The 16,201-nt window shown below is 50.5% G+C and overlaps 1 protein-coding gene across 1 annotated transcript in view; it reads right to left on the reverse strand.

Moving 5' to 3' along the window:
- Nucleotides 1-16,201, reverse strand: part of RANBP10 (RAN binding protein 10) — an 83,083-nt gene that overhangs the window by 54,966 nt on the left and 11,916 nt on the right. The window contains exon 3 of the mRNA XM_054397168.1: nucleotides 6,647-6,699. Within this exon, the coding sequence (XP_054253143.1) occupies nucleotides 6,647-6,699 (53 nt within the window). The remainder of the gene's footprint in view (nucleotides 1-6,646; nucleotides 6,700-16,201) is intronic.

Below are 16,201 nucleotides of genomic sequence, written 5' to 3' on the forward strand. Positions count from 1 at the left end.
AAGGATGAAGATTAAAAAAGAAGCCATATAAATGAGCCAAATATGCCCAGAATAACCCCAAAATGAGCTTTACAAGAAGCCCAAATTTCTGACCCATTTCTTTAGCACAATCTTCATCTGGACCGAAATCAGAGCACATGGCAACGGCCCCACAGCTGGGCTGAAACCTCCCATGGGGCAGCACTGGGGAGTTGGGTCTCTCACCACCAGGAAGACCTTGAGCTGCTGCAGCATGTCCAGAGAAGGGCAACAGAGCTTCAGAGATTGCATTGGGCTGGAAGGGCCCTCCGAGGGCATCCTGTGCAACCCCTCATCAGGCAGCAGGGACACCTCCAGCTAAAGCAGGCTGCCCAGGGACACATCCAGGGATGGAGCCTCAACCACCTTCCTGGGCAGCCTGTTCCAGTGTCTTCCCAGCCTCATTGTGCAGAACTTCCTCCTGATGTCCAACCTAACTCTGCTCTGCTCCAGTTTCAAACCATTGCCACTCTCCTTGTCACTTCGACCCCTTCTGAACACTTCCTCCCCAGCCTTCCTGTAGGTCCCCTTCAGACACTGAAATGCTGCTCTAAGGTCTCCCTGTAACCTCTTCTCCAGGCTGAACAGCCCCAACTGTGTCAGCCTGTCTCCATAGCAGAAGTTCTCCAGCCCTCTGATCATCTTTGTTAATCTCTCAGACTGTCATAGACAGATACAATTTACATTTGCAGGTCAAAACTTACTTAGTTAGCAACAAGGCTGTCACAGTTTTCAGAGCAGTTTTCAGGCTGCTTTCTCCCCTCAGGTGCTACTGAACTGATTTCTGGCACTGCTGACTGCTCTCAAGCACACTGCATTTAAACCACTGGACCCTCTCCCACATGTTCCAGTGGGTCTTGCTCAAAATACACTTGTAGGGGTTGCTCAGTCTGGGTCTGAGCCTCCCTCTGCTTTGGTCTCTCATAGAATTACAGAATGGTTTGGGTTGGAAAAGCCCTCTGAGATCATCCAGTCCAACCAGTAACCCAACACCACCATGACCACTAAACCATGGCCCCAAGTGCCATAGACACAGGTTTCTTGAACACCTCCAGGCATGGGGACTCCACCACCTCCCTGGGCAGCCTGTGTCAATCCCTGACCACTCTTGCAGCAAAGACATTTTTCCTCATCTCCAACCTAAGCCTCCCTTGGCACAATTTCAGGCCATCACCTCTCCTTCTATCACCTGAGACTAGGGAGAGTAGCCCAACCCCCACCTCACTGCAACCTCCTCTCAGGGAGTTGCTGTCTGCACTCACTCTGCTCTACCTGTCTGGTCAACTGGGCAGCAGAACAGATCCAAGTTAGCAACAAGCTCAGAGCCAAGCTGTGCCCCCTGCCCAGGATTAGTAACCCAATTACATGACACAGTTCATGTGCAGCCCCACAAACTGGTTTGATAGAACAAATGCCCCAGCAATATGAGCAAATGGGGAGGAACGACCCCCTGCACCAGGACAGGTGAGGGGGGACCTGCTGAAGAGCAGCTCCATGGAGAAGAACCTGGGAGCGCTGGTAGACAGTAAGTTGTGCCCTCATGGCCAAGAAGGCAAATGGGGTCCTGGGGTGCCACTGCAGGTCAGGTTGCTTGTGGCTGTGAGCAACCTGGTCTGGCTGCAGATGTCCCTGCTGGCTGCAGGCAGTTGGACTGGGTAGCCTTGAGAGGTCCCTTCCTACCCAAACCATTCTGTGATTCTATAAACACACACATAAAACCTCTGGTTAAATACTAACCTGAGGTGCTATTTGCTGAGTGTCATCACTGTGCTGGCCTCAGCTTGACCAGCCAGCAACATTTCTCTTCTTTTGCCCTTTTTTCCCCCCTCTTTAGAGACTACAAGTTACCCAAAGCACTGCTGCTAAACAGCCTTAAATCCCAGGAGCTTCCATGGGCAGGGCTGTGTGGCCCCTTGGAATAAAAGTATCTGTAAAGGACTGTGAGTTCCAGAGTGAAGGTGGGGAATGAGTGGAATGGAATACAAAGTGAACTTGAGCCTTCGGCCAGGGCTCGCTTAGCAGTGACCTGTAGCAGGCTGATCCCATGGACTGCTGCTCCTTCGCTCACATGCACAGGATGCTGCCAAGAGTGGGTCTGCAGGCACAGTTAGGTCAGGCTCCCATCAGTGGTGCAAAATGCCCTGCATGGCTCTGTGGTACAGCCCAGCTATCACTCCCCTAGCACCTGGAGAGGAAGGCTAAGTTATTTTCTACAGCACCGTGCTGAGCTAACTGGAGTGAGGAGCATGTGTTGGCTCAGCTGTTACTAGACCCTTCAGAGCACAGAGGAAGAGCTCACACAGAAGTGACAGGCTCTGGAGTCTGGACTTGGCTTCCCATCCAAGTGTCATTTTAACTTCTTGTGACCTGAAGCCCTGCCAAGTTTGTCTCCTACGACCCTTTCTAAGACAATTCTGATTTAAGAGCTCCGTTTTCACTGGATTTGCTGGCAGGACAGTAAGTGACCTGCAGTGCTTTGGGAGCCCAAAGCTTGGTGTAGAGGCCAAACTGCATCCCTTCCTTGTTCCCACTTCAGTGAGGATCCTGGGCATTCTACCAGCCCTAAGTCAAAGAACAATCTTGCTGCTGGGTTCTGTCTCCACCTCCTATTCATCCCCAAGAACAAATACTTTGGCCATATCCAGTTCCAAGTCAGGGCATTTGTGCTTGATGCCAGATTTCTTTTGGCTCCAGCCCAGATGAGTGCTGGTGGGGGTAGTGCTGAGCTTTCTCTCCAGGTTAGAATCAACCTCCCTTCAACTATCCCTCTCTACATCACAGACAGACTGCTTTCAACCAGGAGAGTCCCCCAGCCCCAGCCCACCTAAGGGTTCTGTGGGCTGTGCCTTGAAATTCAGTCAGCAGGTGTGAAAGAAAGCACTGTGGGGATTTTGCTGAAGGGTCAGCTTGTGTGACACAGCCACAGCCTGAGCACCTCCTGTGTCATCATTCTTTTAATTTTCAGAAGACATTTAAACACACACCGACACCCATCCTGCTGCAGCCTTGGGGCTCTTACTGAAAGCTCTGCTCACTTCTTTCCCCAGACACAGCTTCTTTTCCTGTGCTCAGCATTTCAGTACCTGAGGATGAAATTACCTATCACAGGTGAACTGATCTGATTCAGTGTCACCAAGGGACAGAAACTCCACCTGCCCCCCCCTGTGCCTACAGCTCCACAGCTCCTCATACCCCTCTACTGCACACTGCTGAGACCACACCTTGAATCCTGGGGTCAGGTTTGGGCCCCTCACTCCCAGAAGGACATTAAGAGGCTGGAGGAGGTCCAGAGAAGGACAATGAAGCTGGTGAAGGGTCTGGAGAAGAGGGCTGGGGAGGAGCAGCTGAGAAACCTGGGGGTGTTTAGTGTAGAGGACAGGAGGCTGAGGGGAGACCTCATTGCTCTCTACAGCTGCCTGAGAGGAGGCTGCAGACAGGTGGGGGTTGGGTTCTTTTCCTTAGTCTCTGGTGACAGGAAAGGCAATGGCCTGGAATTGTGCCGGGGAGATGAGGAAAAATGTCTTTGGTGCAGGAGTGGTCAGGGATTGGCACAGGCTGCCCAGGGAGGTGGTGGAGTCCCCCTGCCTGGAGGTGTTCAGGAACCAAGTGGCCATGGCACTTGGGGACATGGTTTAGCAGCCATGGTGGTGTTTGCCTGACAGTTGGACTGGGTGATCTTAGAGGGCTTTTGTAACCCAAACACTTCTGTCATTCTATGATCTCTCCCTTATGCAAGCCCCTGCCTCTGGCACTTGTAACCTCCTTTGCCATGTCAGCTTTCAGGCCTGGCAGGACCTTGTCTACTTTTCTGGGGTTGTGGCAGACTACTGGTTCCTTCAGAACCCATGGAGCAACGTTCTTACCTTTGTACCCTGAATGTAACAGCTGAAAACTCCTCCTCTTTACTCATTTTATTATTTAGCTCTCGATCCAGTGAAGCTTTTGTGAGCCCAGCTAGAAATGTGTTGGTGGCTTGCTACAGGCTTCACCTACCCTTCCTAAAAGGGAGAAGCTGAGTGCTCCTCTCTGCACTAGTGTGCACTGGTGCAGCTCCTTCATGCTGCTGCTGTTCACTTGTTTCATTTGTCCCAGCTCTCTGAGGGTAACTCAGCAGGAACACACAGCCAGGCAGAGAGGGAAGAAGGGACGGTTCTCTACACTACCAGCAAGGTCTTAATTCAGCCTGAAATGTCATGAAACTGTACCCTTAGGCATATCTTGCCTCCGTCTCTGGAGCAGCACCCATAGGGCCTGGCCAATCCCTTTGAAAGCCTTACACACCTCTGGTTAATGACTGACTTGCCCTGCTCTGCAGCACTGCACGTTACAGGCAATGCCAGCTCTCACTCACCACTGCTTTGTTTGATGAACCTTTGATTGTTTTTTCACCTTTTCAAATGAAAAGACACTACCTGGTCTATTCACCATTTGCCTGTGTCCAATGCCTTATGAAAAAAAGCAGCTCTCAAATTAGAGTGCATCCAGAGAAACCATCAGAAATTGGGGTACAGAAACCTACTTCATGTTGGGGCCTGGCTCCTGGGACTGCAATGCCTTAAGCAATGTCAGCAAAACCAGAAAGGGTTTGTCTGTCCTGTGTCTATGTTCAGGAAAGGGTCCTTGTGAGGGATGTGTGTCTGTAGGTAAGCAGATAGAATGAAAATGATCACTTGGAATTGGGGCTTCTCTGTGCTGTCCTCTCTGAGAGCCATCCATCCTTCTCCTTAAGCCACCAGCATGAGGAACCAACTTTCCATGGCAGCTTTGTGTGGAGATCTCTTCCTTTCATCGAGTCAGGGAATTACAGAATGGGTTGGGTTAGAAAGGAGATCATCCAGCTCCAACCCCCTGCCATGGGCAGGGACACCTCCCACCAGCTCAGCTTGCTCAGGGCCTCATCCAGCCTGGCGTTCAACACCTCCAGGGAGGGAGCAGCCACAGCCTCCCTGGGCAACCTGTGCCAGTGTCTCCCCACCCTCACTGACAACAATTTCTTCCTCATCTCCAGTCTCAATCTCCTCTCTCCCAGCTCCAAGCCATTGTCCCTTGTCCTGGCACTCCCAGCCCTTGTCCAAAGTCCCTCCCCAGCTCTCCTGGAGCCCCTTCAGGTACTGGAAGGCTGCTCTAAGGTCTCCCTGAAGACTTCTCCAGGCTAAACAGCCTCAACCCTCTCAGTTGCTCCAGTGCTCAAGCATTTTCAAGTGGAGGATACAAGGTAAAAAATGAGCAAGTTCCACTGAATATTCTGAATATTCAAGTTAACAGTGAAGTTGAAAGCAAAATCTTCACTGATAAGCAGATTCACAACGGTTTTAGAGCAAAGTCTCTGGAAGCTCTTCCCTTTGTTAGGACATTCACAAAACATTCTCCTCCTTGGAGATACCAAGATGTGCAGTATGGGTTGAACACACATGTCAGCTTTCAAACAACTTCCCCAGAAGTAAGGGACCTTTGAAGCTCATCCAGTCTAACCCCATGCAGTCAGCAGGGACATCAAGAGCCCCAACCAAGCTGACCTGCAATGGTTCCAGGCATGGGGCAGTTCCCACCTCCCTGGGTACCCTGAGCCAGGGTCTCACCACATTCAGTGTCATATGTTTCTCCAACCATCCCCCAGACCAAAAGAAGCCTCCTGCACTGGGAACCAGCTGCCACTCACTCTGGTGCTTGCAGAACTCTTCCTCTCCCCCCACACATGGCCAACTTTGGATTTCAAACCCAGCTGAAAGAGTTCCTGCCACAGAAGTCCCCATGTCAATCCAAACCATGTGTGTCATGGCCACACCTTTCTTGAACACCTCCAGGGATGGGGACTCCACCACCTCCCTGGGCAGCCTGTGGCCTGTGACTTGCAGAAGAACAGCCTAGGCTGGAAGAGACCTCAGAGATCACCTAATCCAACCCCTTGCCATGGGCAGGGACACCTCTCAACTAGCCCAGGTTACTCAAGGCCCCATCCAACCTGGCCTTGAACATCTCCAGGAAGAAGGCATCCCCAGCTTCTCTGGACAATCCATTCCAGAGTCTTGCCACCCTCCTAGTAAAGAATTTCTTCCTAAGGTCCAATCTAAACCTATTCTCTTTCAATTTCAATCCCTTTCCCCTTGTAAACAGCCCCCCTGCAGCCTTCCTGGAAAGCTACTGGAAAGCAGCTCTAAAGTTATCCCAGAGTCCTCTCCAGGCTGAACAGTCCCAGTTCCCATTGATCCCACAATTACTAATTAGTTGAATATTAATTTCAGTAGTTCTTTAGCATTTTAGTAATTGTTTATGTTTCTGTCCAGCAGTTGCAGTAATTATTTCACTTTTTATTTAGCAACAGTAATTGCTGAAGTTCTTATGGCTACCTCAAGGATGTCAGGAACTCCCTTTAGGATAGCACTCAGTAGCTTCAAACTCCCAGACATGGAATTCCCAAACCTTTTCCACAGAGAACTGGAATGAAAACAAGTATCTGAACTCTGTGTTGATTCATTTTTGCACACCAGGTAAGGAACCAGGTCTGGGACAGTGTTCATGGCATTTCATTACAGAAGCACACAGTCACTAACCCCCACACAGAAACCTTCTCCTGCACACCACCATTTCACACAGCTGGGAGCCAAACCAAACCTTCCCGGTGCCTTACCTGGGAGCCTGTTCATGTTGACCCCTTGAGCAGAAAGTCCAATTCCCATGTACCTTCAAAATAAACAAAAAGCAAACAAAAGATCAGTCAGGCAAAGAATGGCCACAAGATTCCCTGCAGCAGAAATGGAGTGGTACAAACAAACCCAAACCCTACTCCACACATCAGTTAAGGTCTGAAGGTTGAAAACACCAAAGGTTGTCCATGACTGTTTAATTTTCTCTTGAATCCAAGACAAAATGTCAGGCTGCTTCACAGTGCCTGCCACCTCTCCCAGACACAGCTATAGCTACTCCTGAGCACTTCATTGGGAGGAAAGGGCCACAGCTGGAACTCTGGCTCCAGTCCTGGGGTCCCCAGTACAAGAGACAGGGAACTGCTGGAGAGAGTCCAAGGGAGGCTCCAAAGCTGCTGAGGGGCCTGGAGCAGCTCTGTGAGGAGCAAAGGCTGAGAGCCTGCAGAAGAGCAGCCCCAGAGGAGATCTGAGCAATGTTCATCAAGACCTAAAGGACCTGTGGGGTGCAAGAGGCTGGGGCCAGATTCTGCTCAGTGGTGTCCAGGGACAGGCCAAAGGGCAGAAGGCACAAACTGGAACCCAGGAGGTTCACCTGAGCAGGAGGAGAAAGTTGTTTGGTGTGAGGGTGCTGGAGGCCTGGAGCAGGCTGCCCAGAGAGGTTGTGGAGTGTCCTTGTGTGGAGAGCTTCCAATCCCCCTGGGCATTGTGCTCCTGGGCAAGCTGCTGTGGGTGCCCTGCTGGAGCAGAGGGTTGGACTGGATGATCACCAGAGGCCCCTTCCAACCCCTCCATATCGGGATTCTGTGACTGTAAAACAATCAGAAACTTTTGCTTTTTTCCTACACTAGAAAAAAAATATTTCTACAGTGATTTACAAGAGAGTAACACCACCTGAGGGCAGACACAGCGTGCGAGAACAAATGTGTCTGGCCTAAGGTACTGTCTCCCGCAGCAGCTGAGAGTGGACACAGAGGTCAAGAGCAAAGACTTGTACTTCCCAAGCAGACCCTTTCTTTGTCCCACACACTGTGGTCACAGTTCCCTCAGCAGGAGCTTGTCTGTCTGTCTGTATTTCCTTCCCTCCCCATTATCCTGATCACTTTCTGAACCTTCTCAAGCACTTTGAAAAGGCAACACCCTGCAGCTCCACCACCCAGGCACTGGCCAGCCCAGCTTGGCTTGGCACCTGGCACGTTTAGAACTGAAGGAGACAGAAGAACTTCTCTAGAGCTTTCCCAAGTCCTCACTAACAGCCCACTGCCCAGTGGTCTCTTTCCATGGTTCACTGCTCACAGTCTGCTCAGCTGTTCCTCTTAAGAAAGCTCATCTATACCTCTTCATATACTTGCTACACTCCCAGTTCTGTATCTCCTTCGAGCAGTGGTGAGGAAGCAGAACCAGAAGCACCAATCCCAGCCCCAAGACATGGTGCCTGCTACAGACAGCAGTGTAACCAGCTTCTCTGCTTCACTTTCTATTCCTCCCCCTCCTAGTCTCTATGATCCCGTTTATCTTTTGTCTGCAGATGACAGCTGAGCTGATTTTTCCATGAACCAGGACACAAAGAACTTGTCCTTGTGGTGAAGGAGGCAGCTCTGAGATCATTCTTCATTTCAAGCTTGGGTTGGTCATTCTCCCTCCATAAGAACTGTTTTATATCTGCCTGGCTTGAATGCACTTTGAATCACCCTTCAGGTGGCAGCTCATTAGCTTCACATCATCAGCAAAAAAAGTATCATCTTGTTATTGATATCACTTCCAGGTCATTCATCAAGGCAGTGAAAATCAGAGGTGTAGCAGATCCCCCCGTGGAAACCCCTGGTGCACCCTTGGCTGCAGGAGGCAGGAAATTCACTTCCCTGCCCTCCATCCTACCTCCTAACTTCTTGTCTAAGCCACCCTTCAACCACAGCAGCTCCTTCACTTTGTGCCACATTTCCTTCACCTTCAAGAATTTTTGAGCCTGGAGCATGCTAAATGGGTTTTGCAGAGCCAAGCTGACTGATATGTACATGTTCAACAGGGCTGTAAAGCACAGCCAGGCTGCACAAGAGCTCTTGCTCCTCACCGCACTGCTGATGCAAGTGCCCAGGGTGTCCAGGTGCACCATCTGTAATTCTCCTCACAGCCTCTGGAAGCACACAAACAGATCTCTGCTCAGTTTGCTTTGAACAATTTTGAAGTGCGGTAACCTAAACCTGAGGAAGCTGAACAGCTACTGCTGGGCTCTTGGTCATGGAAAGCTAGAAATCCACTAACAAAATCCTTTCACAGCAGCTGTTCTCTTCCTCTGTCTTCCTCCACCTGCTGCAGACAACACTGAGCACATCTAAAAATATTTTAGAATTTCATACCACAGTAGAATGGTTTGGGCTGGAAGGGACCTTAAAGCTCATCCAGCTCCAACCCCCTGCCATGGGCAGGGACACCTCCCACCAGCTCAGCTTGCTCAAGGCCTCATCCAGCCTGGCCTGGAACACCTCCAGGGAGGGGGCAGCCACAACCTCCCTGGGCAACCTGTGCCAGTGTCCCTCCACCCTCACCGCCAACAATTTCTTCCTCATCTCCAGTCTCAGTCAACCCTCTCCAGCTCAAAGACATTGTCCCTCATCCTGGCACTCCCAGCCCTTGGCCAAAGTCCCTCCCCAGCTCTCCTGGAGCCCCTTCAGGTGCTGGAATGTTGCTCTCAGGTCTCCCTGGAGCCTTCTCTTCTCCAGGCTGAATAGCCCCACTCTCCCAGCCTGTCCCCACACAGGAGGTTCTCCAGCCTCTGATCATCTTTGTGGCCTCCTCTAGACCTGCTCCAGCAGCTCCATGTCCTTCTTGGAAGGGAGGCAGGGCTCCAAATATACCAAAATACCCAAAAGCAGCCAGCTGAGGAACAGAAGATTTGAACCTCCTGCTGGCACTCAGGGAAAACAAATTTATCTTGGAAACTCTTGGGTCATTGAGGACAGATTCCATAACATTCGGCTGGATTTAGGAGGATAAAGAGAGATTTGTGAGGGTTTCCAAAATACCTAGGATGTACACTACTGCATAGCAAATCTGATCTTCTCTGCAGCAGGGCTAAAGCCTGTCTACAAAAACAAAAGCTGAAGGTGCTCTGCTTGTTGAGCCAGGACCATGGAGTCTCCAGTCCATCACAGCTTGGACACAGCAGCACCAGCAAATGCCCTGAGTTTCTTTTGCATGGCTCCAAGGCCCAGGGCACAATTGAAACTTCCTGCAGATAGGAACCTGAGAGCTTTCAGATCTGACTCGCCCCACCCTGCAGATAATCCTCCTCACCTTGCCTGGTCATGATGGAAGCAGCTCCTCCAGCACCAACAGGGATCCTGTCACCTGTGCTCAGGGAACTGTCAGCCAGCGGTCAGCTGGCATCTGCCTGGCATGCTCCTTCTAGGGAGGGATTAGAAGCTGCCAAAAGCCAACCTAACATCCCAAAGGTTTCTGCTGCCACATGCTGCAGAGCAGCCAGACAAGAAGCAAGGGAAGAGTGGAGTGTGGAGGATTGCTAGAAAACCATTCCTGCATGGCCTGCAGTGTGGCCTGAAGGAGCAAGCCCAGAGCTGAAAACCAGCACTGCTCCTAAAGACACAGGAACTGGGCAGAGATGCGGCCAGGCCTCTGAGCATCCATTCCAAAAGCCACACCTGTAGAGGACTACAAGCATGACAGAAATTATTCTCTAGACTATCTACTCCTCAGGAACTCACTATAAATAGAAAGAGGTTTAGTGGCAGTGGCTTAGCAGTAGTGGTGGGATTGGGAGCTCTAGGTAAGTGGCTGGACTGGAAGGTCTCAAAGGTGTCTTCCAAGCTCATCAGTTCCATGGTTCTACCCTATGAAATATGGTTTGTCTCTATTTATACTGAGGAGGGTACCATAACTGCTGGGACCTTTGTCAGAGGCCAGAGAGGGAGATTTTGGGTTGCCTTTGTCCTAGGAACTTTCTGAAACACACCCAGGTGTAGATGTGAGGGACGGCACCATGGCAGCGACTGGCCATGGCCACATCAGGGCTGTGCTCTGATCTCCTGTATCAGTGAAAGGGTTCAGCTTTCTAGGAACAGGGATCGGATTCTTCTGGGCTCCACTTCCCAATTAGGATAGAAAATATGGCTGCAAAACACCCCTGCACTAGGACCCTCCAGCATTAACGACTGCCACAAGAAGAAGAATGGCAGACTTTGGAGCACTATCACCAAATGGGCACTGCTGGAATGCAGAGAGGTTCTGACATCATCCTTCACCAGAAGCAAGGCACCTCACAGCCCAGGACCTGCTTCAAGTGATAGAAGATCAAGGGTAAAAGAAATGCTTGCAGGAACACAGCCATGAGGTAACACCAGCAGATTCCAGGCTAAGGACAAACACCTGCAACTTGAAGAAATTTGGGAAAGCCAAGAAAAGGAATGGGAGAGTAAAGAGAGTGGAGAGGAAGACTGTCATGATTAGGAAAAATGTCTCCCCAGCAAGGGTTTCAGGCACTGTCCCAGGCTGTCCAGGGAGGTGGTGGAGTCCCTTCCCTGGAGGGGTTTAAAAGCTGCCTGGATGTGGTGCTGAGGGACATGGCTCAGTGGTGGAGGCTCATCAGTAGTGGTGGCAGTGTGAGCTCTGGTTGACTTGGTGGTCTCAAAAGTTCTCTTCCAACCTCATCAGTTCTATGATTATCTGAAGCAATACAATGAAGAACTACTGCCACCACCCACTGCCTAGGAGTGCAGCCAGCAGGTAAAGGGAAGGAATCTTCTCCTCTCTACTCCTGTGTCATACTGGGGTTTGAGATCTCCAATACAAGGAAGAGTAACTGGAGTGAGTGCAGGAAGAGACAGTGAGGGGTGAAACCACATGATGTACGAGGAGACACTGAGGCAAATATGGCAGCTCTCTCTTCAGAAAAAAAGGCAAAGCAGGGAAGGTGGAGTTGGCCTTTAGATACTCCCCTCTAAAGTCCTGAATGCCAACAGACCAAGTTGGAACAAAGAGGAGTCCACTTAGACATTACTGAAAATGTTTTAGCCATGAGGATGATCAAACCCTGGCAGAAGGGTCCAGGAACGCTGCTGCATCTCCACTCTGAGCCAGACACCCAATTGCACATTGTCCTGAGGAACCTGACCCAAGCTGGCCCTGCTAGTGGGGAGGTGAACTGCATGACCTACAGAGACCCCTTCCAACCTGAACTACTCACTGATAACTTGGGTTCAGGACAGCTTTGCTGACAAGCAGCAAACTCTTGGCTAGATGTGCAGGGTATGGACAGAGTCCAGCAAAGAGAGAACTTCCTGAGGCACAGGCATGGACCACAGGCTGAGTCCTGATCTGATCACACCAGCTGAACCCAGCTTTCTTCCAGTCATCAAGAGCAGATCATCCAGGACAGACTGGTTCCTGCCCCACAGAACAACCCTGAGCTCAAGTCCAAAACATGCCAGGATAGCTTCAGCCAGGTAATGCTCTAGAAGCAAAGGCTGGCATCTGGGAACCTCCTGGCTTTTCAGAGCCTTTGTAAGAAGCTCTCCTTAATCATCTCTTCCTTTTAAAGACTCACCAGCTTGCTTCCCTTCTTGGACATTTTGTGAGGGAAAGAGACTCCTTTAACATTTCAGACCTTGAGCCATATGTCTCTCAAGTCATTTCAGTCACCCTTCTTGGTTTTCTAAACTTAAAAGCATGACCTTTTCATTTTTCTCATCCAATAAAATTTCAGCTTTTGGAGGCTGTATTGCAGCCCTCCCCAACACTTGTGCCTGATTCTGTCAACTCTCAGGTCACTCAGTCTCTCCACCAGCTCACACACTTGTATTGTGATTCTCCAATAAGAGATCTCCTTAACCAGTCATCGAATCCTTCAGGATGGAAAAGACTTTGGTAATCACAGAACCACACAACTGGGGATGTTGGAAGAGACCTTGGAGATCACCAAGTGCAGCCACTCACCCAGAGCTCACAGTCCTACCATGGCTGCCGAGTCACTGCACCATGTCCCTCAGCACCACATCCAGGTAGCTTTTAAACCCTTCCAAGGATGGGGACTGCACCACCTCCCTGGGAAGCCTGGGACAGTGCCTGACAATGCTTGCTGGGAACAATTTTTCCTGATGTCCAACCTGAACCGCCTCTGGCACAGCCTGAGGCCATTTCCTCTCATTTTGTCACTTGCTGCATGAGAGAAGAGACCAACCCCACCAGGCTCCAACCTCCTCTCAGGGAGCTGTAGAGAGCAATGAGGTCTTCCTCAGCCTCCTCTTCTCCAGACTAAACACCCCCAGCTCCCTCAGCTGCTCCTCCCCAGCCTTCTTCTCCAGACCCTTCCCCAGCTTTGTCGCTCTTCTCTGGACCTGCTCCACCTCCTCAGTGTCCTTCTTGGAGTGAAGGGCCCAGAACTGACCCCAGGATTTGAGGTGCAGAAAGAACAAGAACATGACCACAAACCTTCCTGGTTCCCAACATTTTGCTCTTCGACTTCTCTACCCCTCTAAAGCTTAAGACAAACCTTAAAACAAGAGCATAATGACTGCAGAACTGGGCAGAGAACCTGAAGACAGCCTAAAATAAAATGACACAGATCTGCAGGCCTATGATAAAAGAGACTTTCCAACATGCTGGGAGCCCACAGGCTCCATCCAGCAATCCCAGATGTCACACAGCTGACAGCTGGTTAAGGCTCAGCTATTTTGCCTGTCTCATTTACTATGGATTTCTGTGCCACCCATGAGGGATGAAATGAGCCTTGAGACCGGCAGAGCCTCACGCTGATAAAAATCACTCTGTTCTCTTGAAAACAGAGAGCCACCTGGGTCACAACAACCCCATGGGGAGCTACAGCCCTGGGGATGTGTGGTTGGAAAGCTGTGACTGGGAGAGGAGCCTGGGGGTGTTGGTTGGCAGTCGATTACATGTGAGCCAGCAGTGCCCAAGTGGCTAAGAAAGTCAATAACATCCTGGCTTGGGTTAGAGACAGGGTGGGCAGCAGGGACAGGAGGTGACCATCCCCCTGCGCTCAGCACTGGTGTGGTAGTTTTAGATGACACTTTTAAATTTTTTCACCAATCTTGAGTAGTAAAAATGTAAATAAATCACTATTGGGTGTAAAAAGGAAAATAATGATTATTCTAAACAATTCCAATGGAGGGATATTTTCCATAAGATTTGGCTCCCAAAACAATCTCTCTCACTTCTCACTTCAGCCTGGGAGTTACTAACTTGCTTCTGCTTGACCTTGGCTGCATCGCTTTTATTTTGGCTAAGTTTAATATATCTCTGCTTCTTTCTCTCTTCCTTGTGTACAGGAGGGCCAGGGGGAAGCAGGGAGGGAAAAGCCATTACAGCTTCTTTCCTGGTCTTTTGGCCAGGGGGTCCTTGTGCTGTTTGCTAATTGTAAATCCCTGTAAATATTGTAAATCCTGGATATTTGTACATATTCATTGCATTGTAGATTGTAGTTTGGCTTGTAAATACAGCTCCATTTGCTTCCACCTGAGCTGGTCTGGTGAAGTTAATGGTGGGGGGAATTTTCAACCCACCACAACTGAGGAGGCCACACCTTGAGTGCTGTGTTCAGCTCTGAGCCCTCACTCCAGGAAGGACACTGAGGGGCTGGAGCCTGTCCAGAGAAGGGCAACAAGGTTGGAGAAGGGCCTGGAGCACCTGGGCTACGAGGAGGGGCTGAAGGAGCTGGGGGTGTTCAGGCTGGAGAAGAGGAGGCTGAGGGGAGACCTCATTGCTCTCTACAGCTCCCTGAAGGGAGGTTGGAGTGAGGAGGGGGCAGCCTCTGCTCCTGCAGAGGAGATGGTTCCAAGCTGCACCAGGGGAGGCTCAGGCTGCATCTCAGGAAATCTTTCTGCACTGGAAGGGTTGTGAGACATTGGCAGAGGCTGCCCAGAGACTGCAGTGCTGCAGTCACCATCCCTTGGGGGTGTTCTAGCACGTGTGGAGCTGGTGCTTAGGGACTTGGTTTGGTGTTGACCCTGCAGTGTTGGGTCAAGAGTTGGACTGGATAAGCTTGGAGCTCTCTGCCAGATGGATGTGTTCTGTGATTCTGTGAAAAAATTATCACCTTCAGCTCCACCACCACCAAAACTTCAGCTGCTTTCTGAACTTCTGGGTGTTCTCATTTTCTTGACTCCAAATACTCCAAACCAGCTTTGTGTACAGAACAAACTCAAAACCAGTTCAGCAACCTCTATGGGCAGCACCAAGCACCTTCCACTGATTGGATTTTGATCTGAACAAACCACAACAGCCAATGCCACTCCACATAAACCTCTGCAAAGTTTGCCTGCCTGGATCATCCTTGGCTTTAGAGGCTTTAGGTGTCGGCAGGCTCCACAGGGAGCATCCATTAACTGAATCATGTACTAATCCTTTTTTTTTTTTTTTCCTTTTCCCCAAGAGATGCATAGAATCACAGAATTATTTTGCTGGAAAAGACCTCTAAGATCACTGTGTCTAACCATTCTGTAACTGCTGGTGTGAAACCACAACCCTCAGCATCTCATCCACATAGCTTTGCAACCCTCCAAGGGACAGGGATTCAACCACCTTCCTAAGGAGCCTGTTCCAGGCCTTGACAACCGTCAAGAGGAAGCAATTGTTCCTCATGCCCAAACTAAGCGTCCCTTGGTGCAACATGAGGCCTTTTTCTCTTGTCCTGTCTCTTGTTCCTTGGGAGCAGAGCCCAACCCCCACCTGGCTCCAGCCTTATCTCAGGGAGCTGTAGAGCAATGAGGTCTCCTCTCAGCCTCCTCTTCTCCAGACTGAACACCCCCAGCTCTCTCAGCTGCTCCTCACCAGCCCTGTTCTGGAGACCCTTCCCCAGCTTTGCTGCCCTACTCTGGACCTGCTCCAGCCCCTTAGTGTCCTTCTTGGAGCAAGGGGCACAAAACTGAACCCAGGATTTGAGGGCTCCCCAGTGCCCAGTCCCGGGGCACAATCCCTGCCCTGCTCCTGCTGCCCACACCATTGCTGCTCCAGGCCAGGCTGCTGGTGCCCTTCTTGCCCACCTGGGCACATCTTGGGCTCATCTTCAGCTGCTGCCAACCAGCACTCCCAGGTCCTTTTCTGCCTTTTCTTCCTCTCTATCCTGAGCCTGGAGCTTTCATGGGGTTGTTGTGACCCAAGTGCAAGTCCCAGCACTTGGCCTCACTGAATCTCATCCCATTGGCCTCAGCCATGGAGCCAGCCTGGCCAGGTCCCTCTAGAGAGCCTCCCACTCCTCCAGCAGACCAACACTGCCACTCAACCTGGTGTCATCTACAGATGTACTGCAGGTAACTTGATGCCCTCATCCAGACCAACAATAAAGAGAGTGAACAGAATTGGCCCCAATTCAACAAGCCTCTTCAAAGAGGATGCACAGAGATGTCAGTCCACCTCCAAACAGGAAAGAGAAAAAAAAAAAAAAAGTCTTTGCTTAGGGTTTTGAGCAACAATCCTTTTAAATCCATCATAGGGAGAAACCAAAGCCAGAAATCCAAAGCCATCTCCTCAGCAGTGCACACTGAATCCTTGGAACTGCCCCTAGGCTCCAT

This window comes from Indicator indicator, chromosome 42 (assembly GCF_027791375.1).
Source record: "Indicator indicator isolate 239-I01 chromosome 42, UM_Iind_1.1, whole genome shotgun sequence".
Taxonomy (NCBI): Eukaryota; Metazoa; Chordata; class Aves; order Piciformes; family Indicatoridae; genus Indicator; species Indicator indicator.